At 46.0% G+C, this 26,187-nt stretch overlaps 1 protein-coding gene across 4 annotated transcripts in view; it reads right to left on the bottom strand.

Annotated features, from left to right (window-relative positions):
* Positions 1-26,187, bottom strand: part of Lrch (Leucine-rich-repeats and calponin homology domain protein) — a 205,195-nt gene that overhangs the window by 44,064 nt on the left and 134,944 nt on the right. For all 4 annotated transcript variants that reach the window (XM_050186794.2, XM_050186791.3, XM_050186793.3 and 1 more), the window contains 3 exons: positions 24,359-24,490; positions 17,482-17,619; positions 3,939-4,016 (listed from right to left, as the gene is read on the bottom strand). In XM_050186794.2, the coding sequence (XP_050042751.1) occupies positions 3,939-4,016; positions 17,482-17,619; positions 24,359-24,490 (348 nt within the window). The remainder of the gene's footprint in view (positions 1-3,938; positions 4,017-17,481; positions 17,620-24,358; positions 24,491-26,187) is intronic.

Below are 26,187 nucleotides of genomic sequence, written 5' to 3'. Positions count from 1 at the left end.
CTCTGAATTTGCGTCAATTTTTTTCGACAGAAAAGTGCGATCATTATGCGAGTAAATACAGTATGTTAGCGTTCTTCCAAGATTCCGGTACGCTCAAAGTCATGAGGCATTGCGTATACAGTGTGGCCATTTCTTCTAGAACAATCTGCCCACCATCCTTCAACAAATCTGCTGTTACCTGATCCTCCCCAGCTGCCTGCCCCCTTTGCATAGCTCCCAAGGCTTTCCTTATTTCTTCCGGCGTTACTTGTGGGATTTCAAATTCCTCTAGACTATTCTCTCTTCCATTATCGTCATGGGTGCCACTGGTACTGTACAAATCTCTATAGAACTCCTCAGCCACTTGAACTATCTCATCCATATTAGTAATGATATTGCCAGCTTTGTCTCTTAACGCATACATCTGATTCTTGCCTATTCCTAGTTTCTTCTTGACTGCTTTTAGGCTTCCTCCGTTCCTGAGAGCATGTTCAATTCTATCCATATTATACTTCCTTATGCCAGCTGTCTTACGCTTGTTGATTAACTTCGAAAGTTCTGCCAGTACTATTCTAGCTGTAGGGTTAGAGGCATTCATACATTGCCGTTTCTTGTTCAGATCTTTCGTCTCCTGCGGTAGCTTACTGGCATCCTGTCTAACGGAGTTACCACCAACTTCTATTACACACTCCTTAATGATGTCCATAAGTCCTTAATGATGTCCATACATTGTTCTTTCTTATTCCCTTATTATTTTATTCAAAAAAGCTCACAGGCTCCAGCAGAAGTATTGTGTGAGGGGGGGGGGATTATACAATATATATACACCAAAGCTGTGCGAATTATCGGGCATGCCAGAAAAATCGGGCGTCTCGAATATTGGTTGTTGACTGTACTCTGGAAACCCCTAGAGCCAATGACATGAAGTAAAATACGATTTGTTGCAATTTCTCTGTTACTGGAGCCAGCATTAGCTCTACTTTCGTTCACTTTCAATAAAATGACAGCTAATTTTGCCTGATAGAAGCACAAATTCACCGAGTTTCCCTGAGGATTTCCACACTATTCGAATTTCCTGAGAATAACCAGTTTTCCCAGTTAGTAGACACCCTGCGCCCTTGTCATGCCGTTGTCAAACGTTGCTGTCATACATCCAATTTCAGGTCGTCTTCATCATGCCATCGAAGTCGTGCCATCAACGTCAAACCAGCTTTGTCATCTGACTCTCGTCATGCCGTCGTCATCACTTCAATGTCATCATACAGGTTTCAAGATACAGACATCATTACGCCACTGTCATTATATACTTATCATTATTCAGTTATGGTCATGGATTCGTTGTCATACTATAGTTGTGATGCTGTTGCAATCATTACATCGTTGTCATCGTAACTTCGAAATACGGCTTTCGTCATACCGTCGTCATGTGCCATTGTTGTCACACTGTCATTTCACCATTTCCATCATTTACATCGTATTGTTGCCAAACCGTTGTCGTTATACCACCTTCGTCAATACATCGATACCATTCAGCCATCATTCTATCGTCAGATAATCCTGTTAACTCTTTCCCTACCATGGCAAAAATAGGCGTATTTTGTAGGTTATGCCAGGTGTTTTTTCTGAAGGAACCACTGCACTCAATATTTTATGTAATATATAAACAAAAACCAGAATGAATGGACTTTAAAGAAATAATAGCTTTATTAACGAGATGTATGTCATAAAAAGAAATAAATTGCCAGAATCAAGATTATGGAATAAAATTGAACAAAGATTGCAACGACACACTAGTTTCTACGAAGAAAAATATGTAAAAAAAATTATAAGATACACAAAATGTATTGCCATCTAATGGGCACTATTTCCGAAAAAAATCCAAATTTTTAACTGAACAGGTATTACACTACAAAAATTTAAGTGCAAGCACTACAGTTTGGCAATGTTCCCAACTGGTTTGTTTCACTGTCACTCTCAGAGTCAAAGTCAGAAAAAAAGGCAGCATCCTCAGATTCGCTGCTGCTCGATCCATCGAAAAAGTAAGCCGCAGACATAGTAGAATCACGAGATTTTCTTGCTTTCTACTTTGATGATTGTAAATGTTCGCAGCACGTTCAAAAAGTACTGCCTGGCAGAAAAAATCAAACTGCTTAGAAAACAAAAATATAGTTCTCCTTCCCATCGAATGGTGCACTATGTCCATGAGCAGTGTGGAAGGTCCAAGAAAGCGGCATTTCAAACCACTGATAGCAGGCGGCCATTTTTGCTTTCTACTTTGACAATCGCGGAACTTCAAAGCGCGTTCAAAAATCACTGCCTAGCAGGAAAATATAGAACTGCTTAGAAAACAAAAGTATAGTTCTCCTCCTTCACGTCCGATGGTGCAGTGTGTCCATGTGTGGCGCGGAAAGTCTCGAAAGTGGCATTTAAAACCATTGTTAGCGGGCTAACAATTCACAATCGGTTGGTACAGAAAGACAATGCTGCCGTTGGCATGTCACGGTGGTCATTGCGTCGTCACCAAAACAGATGCTCTCATGCATCCGTTGTTACACCATCATCCTCATGACCCTGTGGTCGTGTCAATGTCGTCATTCCACCTTCTTCATTTGGTGGTCGTCATCTCATTGTTCTCAGGCTATCGTTGCCACACTGTTGTCTTTACACCATAGTCACAATTTAAGAATCCACATTGCATTGTTGTGCCGTATGTCATGTGACATTCTGCAGGGAAGTTGCTGTGGCGGGCGGCTACTGTACTTGATCACATACTCCTCACGCCTTTTCTTGTTTACACAGGATCTAGCGGCTGAAACACACGTCATGGGATCGCAGTTTGCTCATGTAACGAACATTAGTGACGAAAGGTGGTTTTCCGAGACTGTCTAAACCAGTAAAAAAAGAAGTGTAAATGCGTTGATTAACTTTTTCTGTTGATCGCAAATGCTGGTGCTGGGAAACTGCACGTAACAGGATCACATCAATGAGGACATACTGTATTCGATCAAATACTATGCTGTTCAGTATTCACGTCGATTCAAGTTCCAGCATTCAGAATTTTGGAATTATTTGGAGCAAACAAGTATAAATTTTAAAACATGTACCGTCAAGAGTTTCAATGTCGGCACTTTTTTAGCCACTTGCGGAATAACGTCAGTTGTTTTCTGGTGAATTTGGATATTTGCGACTCCTGATTATTCAGATTTCTTGGCGGTCCCCATCGAGGTTGAATTATCGGTTGGGACGTATAGACAACGGGGAGTTTGATTTATTAAGCCGCTTTAGACATGCGTGCTGTGTGTGCCTGCAGACCATTGCAGCCACATGCATATTGCACAACTGCTAATTTTTGAGTACCTTAGTGCAAGATCGTGCTTTTTTATCAGGATGGTGCAGGAAATCTCGTTCGGCACAATTTGGCACAAGAGTGCGAACACTGACAAAATGTTTCCAGGGTATTATGTTCTTCTTTTTATGTTCAAAACATATTAGAAGGGGTTCTGTATTTTGAGTTGAACATGTTCTTGTCTCATTGTTTGTTTTCAAATTCTGTCACACACTGGTTGAAATAATACCGTGTGAGGTTAATTCAAATGCATCAAAGTTCTGTGGTGCTGCTCCGATAGCCTTGAAACAAATGATGAATGCCAAAACATGGTTTAAGAAGCAGTTGTGCATCACTGCAGCTGGCAACAAAAAGGCCTCGGAAAAAATGCTGTTCGTGCAAAAGAATGATTTTTTTTTTTCCATGCGCACAACTCTAAATGTAAGAGTCACCTAGAGGCTTACACAGTAGACTAAACAGCTCTTTATCACCTTGAACCATGCGTGGAAGCTTCTGCTCAATAATGCCATGCACCTGTGGTGTGCTGCAGAGCAAGCAGTGCCACATTGCAGGTCCTGTCGTACCAATCTAATTTGAGGTGAGATGAATGGGAGGAGACATAGCCTTCACTCACCTCAGGCACTCCTAGCTGGCGGCAAGCAGTGAGGAAGTTTTCCACATTGCGTCGACACTTGGCCAGAGTGAGCTTGGGCTGCAAGGACAAGAGGGAGCATAAAGGGTGTCAGGAACAGCTGTCAACTCTCGTCAGGAGACTGCCCTCGACAAACAAGATGTGGAGAGCCATGCAGCTTTTCATGACAAACCTTTCCTGCTGATGGCACACTGGAAGATTCACTCACAATTACTCTTTGTCCTTCTGATCTTGCTTTCCAACTCTGAATCTAAGGAGAATTGTTCACTTTACAACAAAAAGCAAGGCCTCTTAATGCCTAGACAATGGGGCTTCATCATTATGTGAGCTAAACCATCACGATGAACACTGCAGTCATCATGCCATTATTAAGTCCTATCACGCCATTATTAATTCCCGGGGGGACCCGGGTCTTTGAGACAGAAAATTGGCCCCAAAATACGAATTTTCAATTTGTATTTTCCGCATTCCTGACGCATTTCTGCGCCTATCTACGAAATTTGGTTACAAAATACCACGTAGTTCTTCCGTTATCGTGATCTAAAGAAGCGAATCTGCAAGCGTTGCCCTTTAAATTGGGGACAAATCGTGCCTGATTTTCATCGCGCATAACTTGTTAATTACGCGCTCTGCCAGCGCCATTTTGGTATCGTTGGAAAGCTCACGTTTATGGCTTTCTTTATTCGTCGGTCGGCAATAATGCTGTCCCTGCCGTCACAAAAAAAAAACAACAGAAAAAGAAATTCATGGCGCATGCTATTATTGGTCAGTTTGAGCATGTGACCACGATGGCAAGTCATGATTGGTTCCAAGGACCACGAGCGCGCAAACCACTCGTGGCTCAAATGACAGAAACAGCCGCCATGTTGTGTTAGGCTCATGACTGTGACACGCTGGGTATGCTGGAGGTCTGACAAAGTTTCGTTCTGTGAATCGTTACAGACAGAGATGTAAGAGATGCGATATACTTCCGAAAGCGATCCCGTCGTCGCAGTCGGCACAGGATACCTGGCAGGTCGCCGCTGAAGTCGTACCACTGCCAAACATTGACACCTAACTGCTTTGCCAGATCATGCATATCCACACACCGGTTACGCTCACGTAAGAATTGAAGACGGCTGTTGTAATTGAAGATGAAGTGGATAAGATAAGAGCATGTGAGAAAGCTACGCTCGACAAGAATGCATCTACGACGGCCACGGGGTGAAAGATTCAGTGTTTCGTTAAAGATCCGACCACCGATAGTGCAACAGCCTTGTTCGTGAGACCCGCTACTCCGTGCATTGTCGTCGGACTTGCCGCAGTGAACAATCTTCTCGACGTTTTCTCGTGTAATACTTGCAGTGGTTCTACGTAGCTGGTGTGGAGCGATCAGGCTTACTGTCTCGCTACTAAACTCACTGTGGTTTGCGAAATCTGTGGTGAAGTTGTGTCAGGACGGAGCTCGCGGGTAGGGCCCGAAAACGTGTAGTCCTTTTGAAGTTAACGTGCTCGCAACGCATGCTATGTCGTCGACCGGCAACGGCCAAATGTCCGTGAATTATACCTAGTGCCTACTGATGGACTTTGGTGCCGTTTTTTCAAACTTTATTTCAATATATCAGTTGTGAAATGTTTTTCGTTGTTTTCTCAAAACAACAATTTTGATGATGATGCTGTATTGGAGGTGCATTATTACTGCTTCTACTTGTGCTATCACTGCAATTATTTTTTGCCAGAAGGGCGAAGCTGTGTGGAGTGCAAATGAGTGAAATAACATTGTTGCACTTATTAGAACATTTCTGAAAAATGATTCCTTTTTTAGCAGTTAGATAGATTTCTCTTACTGAAGCTTGCAATGTTCTCATTTGATACAAAATTGGGTTAGAACTCCATACATGCTTATTTGCACTTTTTGTTAGTTCCACATCATTTTCATGTGTCGATATTTATTATGCCAGTATAGTTTGGAAGATAGCTCGCCTTCAAGCAAATTATGCAATAAAGCTGAATTTCTTCCATTTCTGGAAAGAGACCTACTTTTGCAAGAAAGTTGACTGTATATTTAGAACTAGCACACTGAAATACATTAACTCGGCAAGTTTTATCAAAATCGATCGACTTAAAAAAAGTTTTAAAATGCAGGCCCCCCCCCCCCCCTTATATTTAAAACCACATATTTGGGCTGTATATGTCATAAACTACCTTTTCTGTAATTAATCACACCTAATTCATCATAAAACTACTTCAAGTCAAATATATACTGAGCAGCAGCAGCGGCAAGTAAGCGCTGGCAGAAAACCGAAATTCGAGTGAGTGCCGTTCCCATGCCATCTAACCAACCGGCGCCATCTTGGCCTTGTTTTGTTTGCGAATTCCAGCACTTTTTCTGGCTGCCTTTGGCACCAGCGACAGCGGTGTGGCCGAAGCGTGATTCACTTGTGATTGGTTGGGGGGGGGGGGGGAGGGGGGGGGTTGAGTTCCCCACATCTCGAATGTGAAACTTGTGGGGATGTGTGACTCTCACGCGTCCCCTGATACGTTGTTTTTCTGCATAACTCCCATCTCCTGCATTCCGGCTTCGCCGTGTGGCCTGAGTGATTCTCGCAGCAGTCGGTCTGGTTGAGGCGCAGTATGAGAGATGGCGCGAGTGTTGCACTGCTAACGCCGCCTACCGGCGGGGTTACTTGGGCGCTGGAGGACAAGGCGCTTCCTGTTTGGTTCGAGGTCGTCAAGCGGCGCAGACGTTCCTTGCGTGCTCCGATCCATGCTTCTGCGAGACCGTCTCGTGAGGCGTTGTACAAACGCGCCACCGTTCGCGTGACCGAACGCGCAAATGACCAGGCGTTGGGATCCAGCATGGGGCGAACATGTACGCTCGTTATCCGGTCGCGGTGAGCCGGACTTCCGCGATTTGTCGCGCACCCATCGGCATGTTTTGTGGATAGCAACTCGGCTAGCAGGCATTGATCTATGAAAGGTGCAATAAATGCCCTTGTGATTGTTTGTACTGTGTTGTCGTTCCTTTGTCCCAAGAGCACGGGTGAGAATCCCACAAGCTGCGACTGGATAATGTGCGTGCTCCTCAAGCAAGTGGGGCAATGTGGCTGCCACTGGCTGCTCCGCGTGCGCGATGGCCTCCTTCAACAGAACCCCCGCTCCCTTCTCGTGCGTCATCTGCCGCAACTGCTTGCTTGCTTCGTTGCTGCTTGTCTTTGTTGGCTCCGCTACACTTTTCATTGGTGTTGCGATTGCTCACCGCACTTTCTCAGGTCTTCACCATCTTTACGATCTCTTGTTGTGCCTTATACTTGAAAAGTTTCATGTAGCCTGCCTGATCGTTGCATCTTTGGACAATATGCGTGGAGCAAAGCTACTTGTGTTTAGTCTGTGGTTTGGCATGCACAAGCGTTTCATGTGTCGGCTTAGCGAAGTAGGCTGCCAACAACAATTATATCGACTCCTTCGACAACACAGCTTTTGTTCTATCGGTACAAGGTAACGATCGTGTTCACACCCCCAGCAACTTATCTACTGCACCATCATTACAAGAATGTATCCTTGCAAGCGTGCTTGGTGTCCTGAGTGTATCAGCCTTGGTGATGGCAGCCTGCACATGGACTAGACCAGAAAATGAAGCCAGGAGAAGAAGCAGCAGCGGAAAAAAGTGTGCAAAGACACTTATAGCTATTCTGCAAGGTCCTTTTAGGCCTAAAAATGTGTATGCGACTTTCAAGGGCCATTTTCTCAACTTGAATTTATTGCCTGGTGTGGCTGGTTGCACCAGCTATATCTTGGGAACTGCTTATCAGATCTCCATCGGGTATTTTTTTACTCTGTACCTGAATACATTTCTGAGGGCAAAACAAACCTGTTTTTTCTCTATATTGTGTCAGGAATTTGTATGAACAAATAAAATTTGACAATTCAAAGTCTAATCAACAATGCTAAATTCAATGTTGTGCAGAAATGTTTGTCAGAAAGATTTCAAAAAATGGCTCCGTCTTGCCCTGAGGTACTCATCCAGGAATCAGCAAAATGAATTTCATGGTGCCAGCACAATTCGCATATTCTCGAGGCCTTGCCTAAGACACCCATACAAAGTACACTTAAACCTCAATATAATAAACCTCAATTTAACCCTTTCGCTGTCGGACCTTTCTGGCCGTGACGCACCCCCAGTGTCGGCTTGGTTTCAGGGAGCGAGCATAACAGGGAGTGAACATAGCAATTTATTTTTGATTATGATTGGTATACAAATAACATAGTCATTGCAATATGCACATTTTAATGTTCTGCAACTGTTATTAGTAAACATCATCATCATCATCAGCCTGACTATAACATCCGTTCAACATCCGAATCTGACGATGCGGAACTCATCTCTTCGTCGCGTTAGACGCTGTTCGAGTCCAAATCCGAGCTCGGCTCGTATTCTGAATCGTAAGAGCCACCGCTTCAATGAACAGACGAAGGTCTCGAGCTGCTCAGCTATCCGAAAGTAACCGCGCGCAGGGAGGATGCGCTTTCAGTCGCCCGCGCAACGGAGATAAATGGGACGTTGTGCGATCAAGAAGAGGGAGATGGAAAAAGGCTAAAACAAAGTTCGAAGGGCCTTACGTTTACTGCTGCAAGTCGGAAGCGAGGGTGCGGCGAGAGAGCGAAAGCAGCAATCGAGTCACTCTTTTCGGAGAGGCAACGGCGGCGCGTGCGCCTGAACTTGACGCGCCGTAGCAGACACACCAACAGAAGAAAATAAAAACCTTCAAACCGGCGGAGATGGCAGAACAACCCTTGAACCCATAACCACACGCGCGCGACGCATGATCCAGCAAACGCGGAGCCACCGCGCCACTCGGCAAAAAGAGAGGGGGGCGTGGCAGTCGCACCGTACTCTTCAATACGTGTATTAACACAGGCCGGGGCGAAAATACGAACTTGTAGGAAGAGTCAACAGATGGCGTGGCCAAGTCCGGGAGCGCCAGCTTTGTGCTCAGGCGCGAAATTTTGAACGCGCGATAGAGAACGTACCGGTACGTCAGTGACACTGTGGGGGGGAAGCGCGATGACGTACCGGTACGTCAGTGACAGCGAAAGGGTTAACTAAATTCATGATGTAACAAACTATTTTAATTTCCGCGATCTTAGTTGCATAGAAAACAGTGTACAGCCGACTCTCGTTACAGCGGAACCTGATAATCTGACAAAAAATGTCAGTTTTATCCAAAATCCGTAATATTCGAAACGCCTCACTTCTGAAACTTTGGTTGTAATGTTTAACAACTTTATTGCAAAGAGAAAGTGAAAAATGTTCAAAGTAAAAAAAAATAATAAAAATAAATAAGACAGTGTGTGCAAAACAGTTGGCGAAAACTGCTATCGATTGTGGCACCAAATTAGGCAAGATAAGCGTGGTGGCAGCAGCAGCGAGCAAATTGACCTTTGTGCTGTCTCTCGCTTCAACATGAAGTAAACATCGAAAGCACAGTGCATATGAAGTTACCGGCACTGGGCGCACTTCGTCTGCATCACCAATCGTTTTCAAGATATGGCGGCCTTGCGTAAGCAGCTGCCGCCGGAGTAGAATGCCTCTCTCTCTTGCCTCCTCCCCCCATGCCTTGTGCGCAGAATACGGCGGCATGCTTCCGTAACGCTTTCGTCCCTCTCTCGCGTGCCCGATATTGAGCAGCAATTGTTGGCTGACCCTTGCAAGTCAGTTGTCAACCCGTGTTGGCATGGCCAAAGTATGTTTTATACGCCCGATTTTGAAAAAAAAATTGCCGCTAATTTCGTCCGCTGTAGCCAATAGTCCATGGTAGTGCAGTCCATTAGAAGCGAACTTCGTTGCACTAATAAAATAGGTAGAACAAACTAAGGCTGAAATATGGTCCGTTATATCCGAAAGTCTGTTGCACGTGGGCTCATCATAATGCGCATAGAATGTATTTATTTTTAGTGATTTAACAAAAAAACTTCGTGACACAGTTTCAATTTGAGGAAGTTTTGGCCATTTTAGTCATCTTCCGTTTCTGTTCCTGTACAGAAAGAAACAAATAAATGAAATGTACTTGGAGCCTGCATGGCTAGTAAATATAGCAAAAGAACTACGTTGACTGAGGCAAAAGTTATTTCAAGCGTCCTTCTGCATGAAATGTTTGAGTGGCAAAATTGCTGTCAAAGCGCGCACCAGGACGCGGCAGGCAGGAAACACAGTTGTGCCATTTGCCGCATTGATAAATATTGTCATGTGGTAGTGACTGACGTGATGAAGGCGGTCTTTTCGCGATCTCTCTCGACGACTTCTATTTGCCAGTAGCCAGACTTGAGATCTATCGACAAGAAGTATTTTGCGTTGCAGAGCCGACCTAATGCGTCGTCTGTCCGTGGTAGGGGGTATACATCCTTCTTTGTGATTTTGTTCAGTCGACGATAATCGACGCAGAAACGTAAGGTTCCGTCCTTTTTCTTCACCAAGACAATAGGGGATGCCCACGGGCTTTCAGACAACTGGATGATGTCGTCGGGCAGAATTTCGTCGACTTGTTCTTTTATAGCTTCACATTCTCGCGGCGAAACTTGGTAAGGGCTCTGGCGGAGTGGTCGAGCGCACTCCCCGGTGATTATGCGATGCTTGGCGACTGGTGTTTGTCGAATCCTCGATGACATCGAAAAGCAGCCTTTGTATCGTCGGAGCAGACTTCTGAGCTGCTGTTGCTTAATCACGGGGAGGCCTGGTTCAGGAACCATGGTCGTCGGGGTAGATGCGGCGGAATCCGAGAGACTGGTTTCCAGAATTTCCTCGATGTATGCGATTGTGTTGCCCTTGTTGACGTGTTTGAACTCCTGGCTGAAGTTTGTCAGCAAGACTTCAGTTTTCCCTCCATGCAGCCGAGCGATCCTTCTTGAGACGCAAATTTCACGGTGCAGCAGTAGACGTTGGTCACCCTCGATGACGCCTTCTACGTTGGCAGCTGTTTTGGTGCCGACGGAAATGACAAAGCTAGAGCGAGGCGGGATGCTGACTTGACTTTCGAGCACGCTTAAGGCATGGTGACTACGAGAGCTCTCCGGCGGTATCGCTTGATCTTCCGACAGCATTATCGACTTCGACTTCAGGTCGATGATTGCGCCGTGTTGGTTCAGGAAGTCCATGCTGAAAATGACGTCTCGTGAACACTGTTGGAGGATAACGAAGGTGGCAGGGTAAGTCCGGTCATGAAGGGTAATTCTTGCCGTGCAGATTCCAGTCGGCGTGATGAGATGTCCTCCAGCGGCCCGAATTTGAGGGCCTTCCCATGCAGTTTTAATTTTCTTCAACTGGGCGGCAATGTGTCCATACATTACGGAGTAATCGGCCCCTGTGTCCACTAAGGCGGTAACTGCGTGGCCGTCAAGAAGCACGTCGAGGTCGGTGGTTCTTTGTCTGGCATTGCAATTAGGTCTTGGCATCGGATCACGGCTGCATCGTGTTGAACTGAAGCTGGAACGTCACGTCGTGAAGTCGTCTTTCATCGGTGTAATCTTGGTTTCGTGACTTCGTCGGGATGGCGGCGTGTCGTTATTATGTCGTTGAGATGGTCTTTTCGGCGTCTTCGTCGGCGGTGGAGGATCTTCGTCAGTTCGACGAACAGCAACCGCACCTCCATCGGTTGCTGCTTTTAGTTTTCCGGATATGGGCTCGCAGACAGGCCCCAGGCTGGGCCAGTGTATGGTTGGCACTGCGGTGACAGGTAGCAGCCTGGTGACGGCGAACGGGACGGTCGTCGAGCGCTCCACTGAGTGGCGGCGAGGTAGTTGGCGATATCGCGAGGTCGTTCGCCAAGCTGTGGTCGCGGCGCGCTAATGGCGAACCCTTGCAGTCCCATTTCCCGGTATGGGCATTGGCGGTAGACGTGACCCGCTTCTCCGCAGTGGTAGCAGAGTGGGCGGTGGTCAGGAACGCCCCAAATGTCCGTCTTCCTCACGTAGCGGTGCTGGTCGACGGGCGGGCGTGCTGGCGGCGGCGGCAGTGGATGACGGAATTGTGGCGTTAAAGGTCCCTGGCGAGGTCGTGCAGGGGGGCCTTGGCGGCGGGTGACGGCAGCGTAGGTCATCGCTTCCGGCTGGGGCTGCTGTGATTCTGGTTACACCTCAGGAACTCCAAGGGATCGCTCGAGCTAATTTTTGACGATTTCGGCGAATGAGGCTACTTGAGGCTGCGACCTAGGGTACAACTTCTGCAGCTTTTCCCGTATGACCGCTCTGATAGTCTCGCGCAGATCGTCGGTGGCCAGCGATTGAATTCCTGTGTAGTTGGTAGAGTTTGTACGGCGGCTCAATTACCATTTCCGCATTCCGAGTGTCTTCTCGATGCTGGTGGCCTCGCGAAGGAACTCTTCTACGGTCTTCAGTGGGCTTCGTATCATTGCGCCGAAAAGTTATTCCTTCACACCACGCATGAGAAGGCGGACTTTCTTCTCCTCGGGCATATCCAGGTCGGCGTGGCGGAACAGACGGTTCATTTCTTCCGTGAATATGGCAACGTTCTCGTTAGGTAGCTGCACTCGGGTGTCCAGCATGGCTTCGGCCCTTTCCTTGCGCACGACGCTCGTAAAGGTGCGCAGGAAGCCGCTACAGAACAGGTCCCATGTTGTCATGGTCGGCTCCCGGTTCTAAAACCACGTTCTAGCAGCGTCTTCTAAGGCGAAGTATACATGCTGCAGCTTGTCATCGGAGTCCCAGTTGTTGAAAGTCGTGATTCGTTCGTAGGTCTCCAGCCAGGATTCCGGGTCTTCAGTAGCTGCTCCGTGGAAGGTCGGTGGGTCCCGAGGTTGTTTCAGGATAATGGGGCGACGCTATGGCAGCCATTGGTGTTGTTATGGCCACGATTTTCTTTGTCGTCTCAGGTAGAAGTCCGTGATCAGGGGGCCGTCCTTGCAGTCTGCGGCTAGCACGCTGGTCTTGGGCGATGTCGGTTTTCTTCTCGGGCTTCGGGCTTGGATCGCGGCTTTGCGGGGGCGTTCGGTACATGAATGCACAAGCATTTCCACCAGATGTCCTGTGGTAGTGACTGTGCAGAAAGCAGCCAAACTGAGAAAGACGAAACTAGCGTTTTATTGGGCGAACTTGTGCCCTCAAAAAGAGGCTACACTCAAAGAACGGTGACAGCGGCGAACACAGTCGGCAATCGGTGAAAATCTGATCAGCGGGTCAAGCGCGTTGGCTTTTATAGATCAGTCGTCGAATGTTCCAGAGTAATCGCTGGGACCTGCGTGCCTTCAACAAAGTTCTACATTATTCGCGTCGTGCACACATGCAATCAGATTACACAAGGTTCGGTGACAGACAGCGGATGGAACCATCGATAACATTCCATCGATAACCATCGATAACATACATGCAGGCGCGTCCTGCGCTGCATGATAACATTTGTTAAGCGGTGAAACGTGGTCACCCGAGAAAGATAAACATGTACATGTGTCAATATGACAATTCCTTCTGCGCAAAAGGGATGGGGAATGAACGAACATGCGGTAATGGATCAAGCACGTGCTGGGGGGAGGGGGGCAAGAATGCGCACCTATCTGCTTTCTCATCATCAGATGTGTCTATGCGCGGGCCACACGCTGTATCGATCTTGAAGGTAATCGCTCCATAGCAAAGTGAAATGGATGGTGCCTTCACGCGCATTTTGTTGTTCCCATAAGTCTAGCATTGGCGGTCGTGTAATCTCAAGCTTCCGAGATACGGTACGAAGTGCTCACTGCGTTGTGATCGCGAGTTCATGGTCATCGAGTGAGATCTGTTAATGTTTGCCTGAGCGTGCATGACACCGATAAAACTACGAACTTTACTTTGTGTAGTCTCTTTGCTATCGCCATCAATGCTCCACCTTTCTGGCGAAACTGACTTTTCTTTTTTTGGCTCAGGACCAATATCCATATTTTTTTACACTCTTGTTTCTAATTTGTGGGTGCTGGCTATGAGCACTAAGTGCGGTCAGCTATGGCATCGAAAATATATGGCACTATGTGGTGCAACACATGCAAATCTCGTATGCATTGAGCCATGTTGATGCATTTCTCTCAGTGCAATCTGCACTACATGCACTGGCACTCATAACTGCACTATTATGGCCCAACCTTTTTGCAATTTGCTTATACGTGCATACTAACGAGACATTATCCGGCCGGAATGCTCTGGAAATTTGTGAAGTTGTTTTTAATGCTGAAAATTTAAAACCTCAAATTAACGAAATTCGTGATTTAATGAAGTTTTTCACTGCAAGTACAACTTAGTTATATCGAGGTTCGACTGTATTTCGGTATACTCCTGTAACTTGAGAACCAGCAAACACAGCTCCGTGAAACTTGGTAGTTTTTCAAATGCTTGTGATATGAACTTGCCCTGAAAATTTCATTCAGATACACCAAAAAGCAAAAAAGTTGTATTTGGTAGCCTTTACATTTAAGGGCCCCTCAGCAGGCCCCATAGCAAATTTTGGTTATGCACCGAAAGTTGTTACATGTCCTCTAGGGAGCATTCTACCGCAAAAAATTTTTCAAATTGGCTCATTAATAGGCGAGATAGAAGTATTTCAGTGCCGTGAACCCATGATTTCAGCAGGCGGACTGCACTGCCAACCAAGACGCTCTCTCCAGTCGCCCCATTGAGTCTCCGCAAGCGAAATTTCTTCCCTGCTTTTCTCCCACACTGGATCTCGAGGATCCCGCGACGCATACGTTACAGGCCCCCCTTCACTTCTTTGTTCTCCTCGCATTTCTTATTTTTTTTTTCAACGCTATGCATTTCCACTGACGACGTTGCATGCGAGCTGTTGTCTCGTTCGCGCAGCCCACAATTTCGTGTGCTGTGCGTAAGCAAACATGACTAGCGGTATAATTCAGCGCTACACAGATAATGAGGCAGTACAAATGGAGCGCATAGCATGATCATGCGCTGGAACCCGGTAGAAAATAGCACAGTTTTGGTACCTGCGCATGTGACCGCACGACTGTGAGAACATGCAGACGAAGCAGAAGTACATCTCTCTTGCTTTGGTGCGAAGTAAAACAAAAAACTCACAGACATTCAGTTTGTGTGTTTTAGTATTTCTGCAAACTTCAGTTTATCAATTCAAGCAACGGATTGTACAGATAACAGAAGTTGTCTTGAATAATTCTCGAAGTCACATGTCACCACGAGCAACATCAGATTGCAGACACGAATACGTAGGCGCAGGAACACGAGCATGTCACTGTCCGGCTTGGAGCGTGGCAGCCGCGAGGAGAAGGAAAAACGGCGTTCAGTATAAAATTTCAGATCTATCCATGGCGCGTAGCGATGTAATACTGCACAGACACAATCTCTTCTTGCCTCTTGTTCTATTTTTTTTAGTCATTACTGCTAACTACTAAGCATTTTTCATCATTTGTGATCAATTGCAGTCATTACAAGCCGTCATTAGACATGTTGGTCATATCATAGTCATCGGAGCTGCGACTTCAGTGGCGCCCTGTGCCCAGCTCGCAACCCTCGGCGGCAGGGAAAAGAGCCGGTAGTTACCAACAGCTGCTGCAGCTCTCGCCAGCAGGGCATGTCGGCGTAAGCAACGCTTGCTCGTTCCGACTACAGCGTCGCCGTTTCCGGAGTCTTGGCCTGGAGTTGGGCTGTCGAGTCCGCAGAGCTGCCGCTGTGACCAGTGCACGCCAGGTGTACCCCAAGGACAATGTTGGCTCACATTTGTACTTGCACAGCGCATGGACATTTTCTCAGCATGGCTACTGCTGCATGCACCAGCTCTTGTTCGTGAAGCACGCGTTGATGTTAGACTGTGTGACATGTTTTGCCGGAATATGTAGTTATATAAAGTTGGGGGGATGTGGGGATGCGCAACTCTCACGCGTTCCTTGATATGTTGTTTTCCCTGCATGTCTCGCGTCTCCTGTAATCCGCCTTCTCCGCGTAGCTTAGTGCCACCGGCTGTCGGTCTGTTTGCAGTGCTTTACGAGAGATGGCGTGAGTGTGGCACTGCTAGCGCCACCAAACGGTGGGGTTGGTGGGGAGCAACAGGGAGTAAGCTCTTCCTCTTTGGCTCCGGGTCGGTAAGTGGTGCAGACGTTCCGCGTATGCGCCGATCTATGCTTCTGCGAGACCATCTCGCGAGGCCTCGTTCGAAGGCGCCACCGTTCACGTAATCGCAGGTGCAAATGACCAGGTATTAGTGTTCAGCATAGGGTGAACATATTCGCTCACTAACTGTTCGCGGCGAGGCGGACTTCCTCGATTTGTCACGTGGCCATCGGTATGTTTTGTGGATGGCATCTCGGCTAGCACGCATTAGTCTATGAAAGGTGCAATAAATGTCCTTGTGATTGCTTGCACTACTGTGTTGTCGTTCCTTTGTTCCAAGAGCATGACTGAGAACCTCACAGTAGTGTTCACAAGTCATTTCAGTCATTATTAGTCATTACTAAGCATTTTTAGTAATTTCTAATGAATTGTAGTCACTACAAGTCGTCGTTAGACATATTGGTCATTTCGTAGTCGTTACTGCTCACTACTAAGCATTTTTAGTCATTTGTAATCAATTGTGGTTATTACAAGCCATCATTAGACATATTGGACATGTGGTAGTCATTAGTAGTTATTAAATGTCATTAGTAGTCATTTTAGTCATCACAACTTATTACTAGACATTTCTAGTCATTTCTAATCAATAGTGGTCATTACAAGCCATCGTTAAACATATTGGTCATTACTAGTCAGTATTAACCTCTACTAATCGCTATTATAACGTTATCATTTACTAACTGTCACTACCAATCAATTTTCATTCTTTAATCTGTCTTGATATGGCGTGATGATGCTTCGGCGGACACTCCGGCGGTAAGGTCTGCTGACACAAACTTCACTATGAGCCTAGAAAGGGTTTTGCCTTAAAAATGCCCACCTTGATAATAGAAAAATATCAAGTTGGGCATTTGTTATGACTAAGATTGACAACCTATAACTTTGCTTCAAGACGGCCTAAAATAACGACTTATAGCTTACAATACACTATGAACATTCAGAATCGATTCTATGTGCTGTACATTGCCATGCAAGTTGCTGTTAAATAGCTACTTAGGTCCTAAAAAAAGAACATTTTGTTTTGGATATCTTAAAAATATGTATAATTGAAAAAGATTATTTCATTCTTGAGATCAGCTGGCGAAAATACATTAACTGTGTAAATTTTATTCAAACTGTTGAAAAAAATAAAGTTTCTTGAAGTGCTTTGCCCCCCTCAAGGTTTTCTGCAGCTGCCTGTCGGCAGCTGCAGAAGCCATTCAGGGAAGGTAGCTGCATGTCTCAGAGGAGAGTGCTACATGTGGTACAAACAGACCACCAACAAAAAAATAGGCAAGCCACCTTATTGTGCCATTATACATTGATTAAAGGGGCATGTGGCAGTGTAACGAAAAATTCCGAACAACCAAGTAGCTTTGAAAAAAGGCTTGGCAACTGCACTTGACCCAAAAATTGTGTGCAGTCTATTTATATAGCAGAAGGTGTCACATCTCACCGTGGCAGCAGAGGGCACGTGGATGGAGGCAACAGATCGTGGTTGCACTTGGTTGGCCAGGTGGCACAGGACCACTCCGTCCACAAGGGATGGGCCAATTTCAGCTGGCAGTTGGACCTTTAGTCTGCTCTCGATCACCTGTACAGCACAACAGCAGTGCAGGCATTCAGACGGTGCAGTGGGAGCAGCTACCGAGCCTTGGCAAGACCCAGATAGTGCTCTTCCACTATCACTTGCAGGCAGATCATTTGCTGCCTGCATCCATTTCCTTTTTTACACCCTTTTCTTGAATGTGGCAGTCTCCTCTGTGGGGATCGAGGTGCCTCCCGCGCCTCATCCCCCAGCTTGCGCATTCTCTGGGAACCGTCGCCGTAACAGCAACATGGCAGACACGGCTAGCGTGCCGGAGCTAATTTCCCGCTCAAACCGTGCTCCTCTCTCCCCGGCTCGAATCACCATGAGAGCAAGAGTCACCAGGACGCGTCCTGATCGGCCTCCCGAGTGGAGGCCCCCGGGCGCCCTCTCCACCCGAGCTCTCTTCCGCTGCGCACTTCATCACCGCGGCAGATGCTCACAGGCCTGCAACGAGTTAGCTACATGGTACCTTTGCTCCCGCGACTCCTCGCTCTCGCGCTTGGTGGACCGCTTACCGGTTAGCCCTAGCGCAGCGGGCGAGCATACTCGATCGGTCTTGCGGTGAGCCTTTGCCCGTAAGCACCGCAACTGTCGCACTGTGCTGTATCTTGGGTGAATAAACCCACGTTTGTTGGCGATCTGACTCTGGAGCCTTCAATGCGCCACGTCGGAAAGTCAATGAACCCTGCCATAGCACTTTTGTGCGTTGCCAAGTGGAGGAGCGTCGTGCCCTTTTATGACCGTGGCTCGTAGGGTGAGCCTCGTAGGGTAAGGAGTGTGGAAACAAGTCTCTCCACACTCCTTGTGGGGAGACTTGTTTCTAGAAAGTTTGAACTCGGCTAGCTCTTCATGTTGGACTGTAGTGCAACCGCTTGCATTATTTTTTTTACTTTGTAAACACAGATGACACATGCCACATCACAAGTGTACTGAAAAACTGTTCGGGACCCCTTGAATACTGGTGCGTTCCATGAGGCCCGAAAGTGGAAAATCCTTGCCCCATAAAGACCGACTATTGCGTGAAACCTTTTCCAGCCAAGGATAGATCATGACTAAAAAAAAATAGCAGTGTTGGAACAGGGAAAAATGTGCATTTGTGGCAGACATATTGGTTTTTGTAGCACACACTTTTGGATCGTTACATGAGGTGCAAAGAAAATTTAGTAATCCATGTATTTTCAGTTCAATCTAAAACACTAGACAAAGCAAATACAGCTAAACCTACATATAACAAGCTTCACTACAGTTGAATCTTAATAATTCGAACTCGAAGGGGCCCAAGAATTTGTTAACTCTTTCCCTACCCTGGGGAAAATAGGTGTTTCTTGTAGGTTACGCCAGATTTTTTTTCTGAGGGAACTACTGTGCTCAATATTTTCTGTAATACAAACAAAAAGCAGAATGAATGCACTTTTCATGCATAAATGTTTTATTAACGAGATATACGCCACAAAAATGATGCAAATTGCCAGAATCAAGATTGTGGGATAAGATTGGACAAAGTTTGTAAAGACACACTTGTATCTACAAAGGAACATAACATGTCTATTGGCCAATAGCAGCCATGTATGGGAATCTGCTATATTACGAAACAAAGCGTCTAGAAATGAGTGAGGAGCAGGCTTCTGTTGAAGAGAGAGAACTTGAGAGAAAGGTGACTTTGTTCTCGGCTTGCGAGCTCCACGTGCTGCGCACGACTGCACAACTTGGCTGAGATGTTCACAGCAGCGTACGCTGTCCGTGGACTATGTTTTTTCACCAGGCCCGAGGGATGGTACAGGACATCTTTAAGGGCAGCAATAAATATAACAGAGTAATGGATATGACACCTTCTTCAGGAAGCGTAGCAACAGTAAGTGGACCTGGAAAAGCCCTACTGATGAAACAAGAAATGAAATAGATTTCATACTTTCTGCCGATCTGAGCATAGTGCAGGATGTAGAAGTGTTAGGTAGGGTAAAGTGTCATGATCATAGGTTGGCAATGTCTAGGATTCACCTCAGTTTGAAGAGAGAAAGAGTAAAATTGGTCATGAAGAAACAGGTCAACCTAGATGCAGTAAGGGTAAAAGCAGACAAATTCAGGTTGGCACTTGCAAACAAATATGCAGCCTTAGAACAGAGAGAAGATGACATAGAGGCAATGAATGAAACCGTAATTAGGCTGGCTTCAGAAGCAGCAATTAAAGTGGGAGGTAAGGCATTAAGGCAACCAGTAGGTAAGCTCTCCCAAGTAACAAAGGACCTAATAAAGAAACACGACAAAGAATGACAGTGACCAACTCCAGAGATCGGATAGAATTCGCGGCACTGTAAACACTGATCAACGAGAAGAAGATAAGGGATATTCAAAAATATAATGAAAGAAAGACTAAGAAGCCATAAGAAATGGACACAGCTTGAGATTGGTGATAAGGAAACTTAGCATAGGACAAATCAAGATGTATGCATCGAAAGATCAGCAGGGTAATATCATCAGCAATCTCGAAGGTATAATAAATGCAGCGGAAGAATTTTATACTGACCTGTACAGTACCCAGAAGAGTCACGATACCTCCATTCAAAGCAGTAATTAACAGGTTGCAGAGACTCCTTCTATAACTAGTGAAGAGGTTAGAAGGGCCTTGCATGGGATGAAACGGGGAAAAGCGGCAGAAGATGGAATAACAGTCAAGTTAATCAAAGATGGAGGAGACATAATGCTTGAAAAATTGGTGGCTCTCTATATGAAGTGTCTATCGACTTCAAGGGTCCCAGAGAACTGGAAGAACGAAAATATACTAATTCACGAAAAGGCAGACGTTAAAGAATTGAAAAATTATAACCCCATTACTTTACTCCCAGTATTATATAAAATATTCACCAAGATAACTTCTAACAGAATAAGGGCAACACAGGACTCTAGGCAACCAAGGGAACAGGCTGGCTTCAGGAAGGGATACCCTACAATGGATCACATCCATGTCATTAATCACGTAATCGAGAAATCCGCAGAGTACAATCAGCCTCTCTATATGGCTTTCATAGATTACGAAAAGGTATTTGATTCAGTAGAGATACGAACAGTCATAGAGGCATTACGTAATCAAGGAATAGAGGACACTTACATAAATATCCTGGAAAATATTTACAGACATTCCACAGCTACCCTAATACTACCCAAGAAAAGTAGGAATACTATTCCTGTGAAGAAAGGAGTCAGGCAAGGAGACACAATCTCTCTAATGCTATTCACTGCGTGAATAGAAGAAGTACTCAAGCTATTAAACTGGGAAGGCTTAAAAGTAAGGATCGACGGCAAATATCTCGGCAACCTTCGGTTTGCTAATGACATTGTTCCATTCAGCAACAATGCAGACGAGTTCCAACAAATGAATGAGGACCTTAACAGGGAGAGTGTAAGTGTGGGATTGAAGATTAATATGCAGAAGACAAAGATAATGATAAATAACTGGGCAAGGGAACAAGAGTTCAAGATCGCAAGTCAGCCTCTAAAGTCTGTGAAGGAGTACATTCACCTAGGTCAATTAATCACAGGAAACCCTGATCATGAGAAGGAAATTCATAGAAGAATAAAAATTGGTTTGATCGCATACGGCAGACATTGTCAGCTCCTGACCGGAAGCTTACCATTATCATTGAAAAGGAAGGTATACAATCAGTGCAATTTACTGGTGCTGACATATTGGGCAGAAACTTGGAGACTGACAAAGAAGCTTGAGAACAAGTTAAGGACCGTGCAAAGAGCTATGCAATGAAGAATGCTGGGCATAATGTTAAGAGACAGAAAGAGGGCGGTTTGGATAAGAGAACTAATGGGCGTAGCCAATATTCTAATTGATATTAAGATGAAAAAATGGAGCTAGGCAGGTTATGTAATGAATAGGTTAGATAACCGGTAAGGGTGTCTACCAAGTTCACATTTCTAAATTCTCCGAGTTTTTCAGGTTTTCCCTGAGCCCCTTTGCAAGATTCCCTGAGTGACCCAGCAATTCGTTTTATGTAAAGATGGGCTGACACCATGCTGCCCAATGGTGTTACTCTCTAGCAAGCATGTTAAAAGAAACGACTTAATCCAGTTTGAATAGTAAGCAGCGGAGTTTATTTTGCTCCAAAAGAAAACAGAAGGCAGGTGTTAGTAAAATGCACAACGAATAGAATATCTTCGAAAAAAATGGTAAAGCCCATGGCAAATTGAGTCGAGCATTCTCAAATACGAATAAAAAGGAGATTCATAGAGAAGCAAATATTTTTAAATATGAGCTATTTCTATGAACTCATAGCAAGCTCATTGGTATGAGGCCCGAACTTTGTAAGAAGCGAGATTCTCTCTCAGAGCTGGAAAGTCAACCTCAACTGTCCTGACATACTGTCAGCCCGCGCACAACGCTTCAGTGTTGCGTTTCATCACTGCTTTTAAGTGTTCATTTGGTTTGGATGATGGTCACCTGCATCTCGGCATCAGCCACCACTTTGTTTTTTGTGCTCAAAACACCCTGCCGGTGAACCATTAGGGTTATGGAATGATGCCAAGAGAAGAGAAGCGCAGTCGAGGACGGCAGAAGACTAGGTGGGGCAATGAAATTATTAAATTCGCATGCACTAGTTGGAATCATTTGGTACAGGACAGGAGTAATTGGAGATAGTAGGGAGAGGCCTTCATCTTGCAGGGGACATAAAATAGGCTGATGATGATGATGATGAATGGATATAATAAAGTCATTTCTAAAGAGGAGATACCTGAGTGAGTTGATGCATATATAAAGTAGAGCCTTGTTCATACCTTGTCGTTCTGGAAAAAAATGCAAGAAAAAACGAGCTAAACGAGAAAACGTAAAATCCAAAGTAACGAAAAAATTTGGCACACTCAACTGTATCCGACATCTACCTACATAATGTGAATTGTTGCGCACGATGCATGAGATGCCAACGTGTGTCGAGCTGGTGGGGCTTCAGTGGTTCGAGACGCGGTTTGTTGTTTTCCTATTGCAGACTGTTTAGAGACAGTGACAGGAAACCGAAACAAAATCAAGGTGGTTGGCGGCACTGGATGTGACACTCTCATCATGCTGCATGCAGCAGGGAATAGTGGGCTGTTAGGATTATTGCCTACTAAAAGTGTGTAGTACGCTACCAACGACATTACACCCCATGCACCATAAAACATATAGGTGAAGATGCTGATCGTAATAGGTTTGGTGGCAATAGCTGTGAATGCGGTGAGCGACAACCCGTGAGGTGAATTGCTGGCGCCCGAATAAGAAAATGAATGCGCGCCACCGTTTTAATGTAACTCAGGTGGGTGAGTATTGCAGGGAAGCTGATGTGACAGGCCGTTATATATTGTTCTCGATCGCGTGCGCCTAACGCATTTTCTTGCTTGCATGGTGTTATGATTGGCCAGCAGGAGCGGGTAGTGACTTTCGAACCTCTCCCAGCCTGCTGCGACGAATTGCTTCGTGAAGCCAACAATGCACCTCCTTCGGACAGCCCGATTGCGCCAGCAAGACTAGCTCCATTTGGCGGACCGAATATTGTTAGTTGGCCTTCACAGTCTAATTGGAGCAAGAGAACTCCTGGAAAAGGGTGGAGCTTGCCCATGGACTCCGTTAATCTTGACATACGTGGCAGCTAACTGAGGAGTCAGTTCTGGAATCAAGATCACCAGCTTTTAGAGGACCCTCTCCCCTCTGTGTGTTCAGTGAAACAAAAGTGCGGGAGTGAGTGTGTGAACCGTCGGCCTCCAAGGCGGGTACATCGACGACATTGGAAGCTCCGATTGGACGAAGGTGGAGCAGCAGATTTCCCTTGCCTGGGGATCTAGGGAGAACATAGGGTAAAAGGATAGACAGTTGGGCGAGTTGGTACGGTAACATGATTTTAGCTTCTAGCGCGAAGTGAAACACGGACACAGTCCTGTCTGCTCCTTCCTGTGTCCGTGTTTCGCTTCGTGCTAGAAGCCAAAATCAAGAACACTGGGTTTTAAGCAGCCATTTGTGGTTGCTTGGTGCGCTTTGTTTCAGTCATGCTAGACTGATGAAATGTAACATTCTCCAGTCTTCATGTAAATGTTATAACTAAATCCCGTACTTCTAGTCTTCGGTGAGAAAAAGTCACTCCCTTCAACCACGTCCCTAGCGTGGATGATCCGGACGACGGCATGGGCCAGCTACCACCTCTTGACATGCCCGACCCCAACTCGTACAATGGTATCTAGTGGCCAGAAAACGTATAATACGACCGCAGTTTGATGACGTACTGAACGTTGGTGCTGAAAAATCAACTCATGAGTTGGTAAAAAAAATGAGCGTAACTCTATTGGTTAATATTTGTGTTCTTGATCGCAAACATTGGTGTCAGGAAATCGTACTTAACTGGGATCATACCAACGATGTTCTAGTGCACATGATGGAAATAAATGGTGCAACTTTAATGCAAACCTAAGGCAAAGAAGACAGACACAAGTGGTGATAACTGATGAAGTAATTGAAAGTAATGATAAAGTGCATTCGGCTCTCGCTTTAACTGTTATAATGAGGTTCGGGTGTAATTACTTGCACTGCGGGCTTGGGAAGCGTTACAGAGACTGTGTGACTAGAAACGGAGGTAGTCTTCTGTCCACGCCACACAGAGAGTGTACCGCACAATGCCCATCCCTGTGTTCTGTCTTCAGCAATGTAAATGAGCCAGGCAATACGAACAACCCGGTTTTTCTGCCTCAGAAGTGCAGCGAGAACTCTCACCCATCGAAGCTGCTCGATAAGGTCGTGCTCCTCGCGTGCCCTCTCCAGGCCTCGGCGGATGGTGAAGTCGCCACCCTGCGGAGTGCCAGCACGGCTCGGTCGTGGTGGTGTCCTCATCCCATCACTGGATGCCTGGGAATCACAGTGAATCCACTCGTCATGTTCTGTGCGATATACTGCGATGTGCTGAATGTTCGCTACTTAAGCTGACTGCTCAAGCTAGTCTTCACTATTGTCAGAGTTTCAGTCCTATAATCATTCACATTATTCACACAAGCCATAAACTTTGACAACACGCCATATATAAGCTTTTTCTCTGGATTACAGCACATCAAATTTGCTCGTGTAATATTGTAATGGATGAAAAGGACAGTGGGAGAGAATGAGGATAGAAAGTTGGGCGAGTTGGCATGGTAACATATTCTTGGTTTGTAGTGCGAAATGACACACACACAGACTGCCTTCTTCTAGACTGTGCGCGTGTCATTTCACGCTGCAAGCCAAGAATATGAAGAGAAGGAGGAGGTGGTGCATTGGTGGGCTTGGAAAATGCGCTACTGGCAATCAAACATCAGATGGCTCAAAAACATCAGGCTCAAAGACGTTTGTTGTATGTGCGATTTTGAGCCATTCAAGTAACGTACCGTATTTACACGATAGTAAGTCGACTCGAATGCAAGTCAACCCCCCATATCGCGTGACAGGAAAAAAAAAAAAAAGCGCATACCCAAGGGCGAATTCAATAACAAAAATTGATTAGCAGCTGACATGGTCACTGGACTACTCGTTTTAACTAGTGCTGCCATCGTCAGCGCTGCTACGGTCCTACAGTGCGTCGTCATCCCGCGCAATTCCACATTTGGCAAACGACGGCACCACGACATCTTGTGGAACAGCAGCCCACGCCGAATGCATCCAACCACACGCAGCCATCAGGGAGGCTTCTTTTGACAGATCCAGTTGACGTAAGTTCGCGGTCTTCTGCAGCCAGCCACTCATTGTACTCATGGTGGAGCAGGTCCTTAAAAGGTGAAGATCCGGGCTTGTTTCATGACTGTGTCGCACTTCACTGGCAGGCACCGATCCTGCATTTCAGTGACGTACGCCGCAAGCTTGGCCTACAGCTCCGGAAAGCGTCCAGACTTCAGAACATGGGAAATTCTTCACTTGCCTTCACAGGTGAAAATTTCGCTTCGCTGCAGTCGCCACTCTCGCACCACCTGTTCAGAAACATCGAACTTGCGGCCCGCTGCGCAGTTATTTGTTTCATCAGCGTAAAAGATGGCAGCCCTCTTGAACGCTGCTGTGAACGAGTGACGAATGATTAGTGAGCCTGGAGCACTCGTGATGACTGAGGAAGCATAGAAGTAGCACGTAGCCGGCAGTCAGGTGGAACGCGTCAAACCAATGCCTTTCGTCAAACTATAGAGATAGCTAAGCGCAACAGGCAAAGAGAAACCTGCGAGTGGTGTCTGCTCTTCCATGAACTACCGATGCTCCCCACAAGCGCCGCCGTACTGAAGGTGCCGCCGCGAATAGAACAGTGGCGCTTCCATCAACTACCGACAACCCCTCATGAATGTTGTGTGCACTGTAAAACTCTCAAAAATGTTGAAAAACCCTTTCGAAAAGCAAACAAACACGTAGGATAGCGAAAAGCTATGGGTATGGCCATAGAGCAAACATAAAATGGTAACTGCGTTGTAGTTCCCGTTGGTCTCGCTTTTATGGCGGTGCCATGTCTTGGTTTCGATTGTAAGTCGACCCCCTACTTCAGATTTTCAAATTTGAAAAAAGTGGTCGACTTACAATCGTGTAAATACGGTATA

The sequence above is a fragment of the Dermacentor andersoni genome, chromosome 2 (genome assembly GCF_023375885.2).
Source record: "Dermacentor andersoni chromosome 2, qqDerAnde1_hic_scaffold, whole genome shotgun sequence".
Taxonomy (NCBI): domain Eukaryota; kingdom Metazoa; phylum Arthropoda; class Arachnida; order Ixodida; family Ixodidae; genus Dermacentor; species Dermacentor andersoni.
This window is presented reverse-complemented; position numbering and strand designations above follow the sequence as displayed.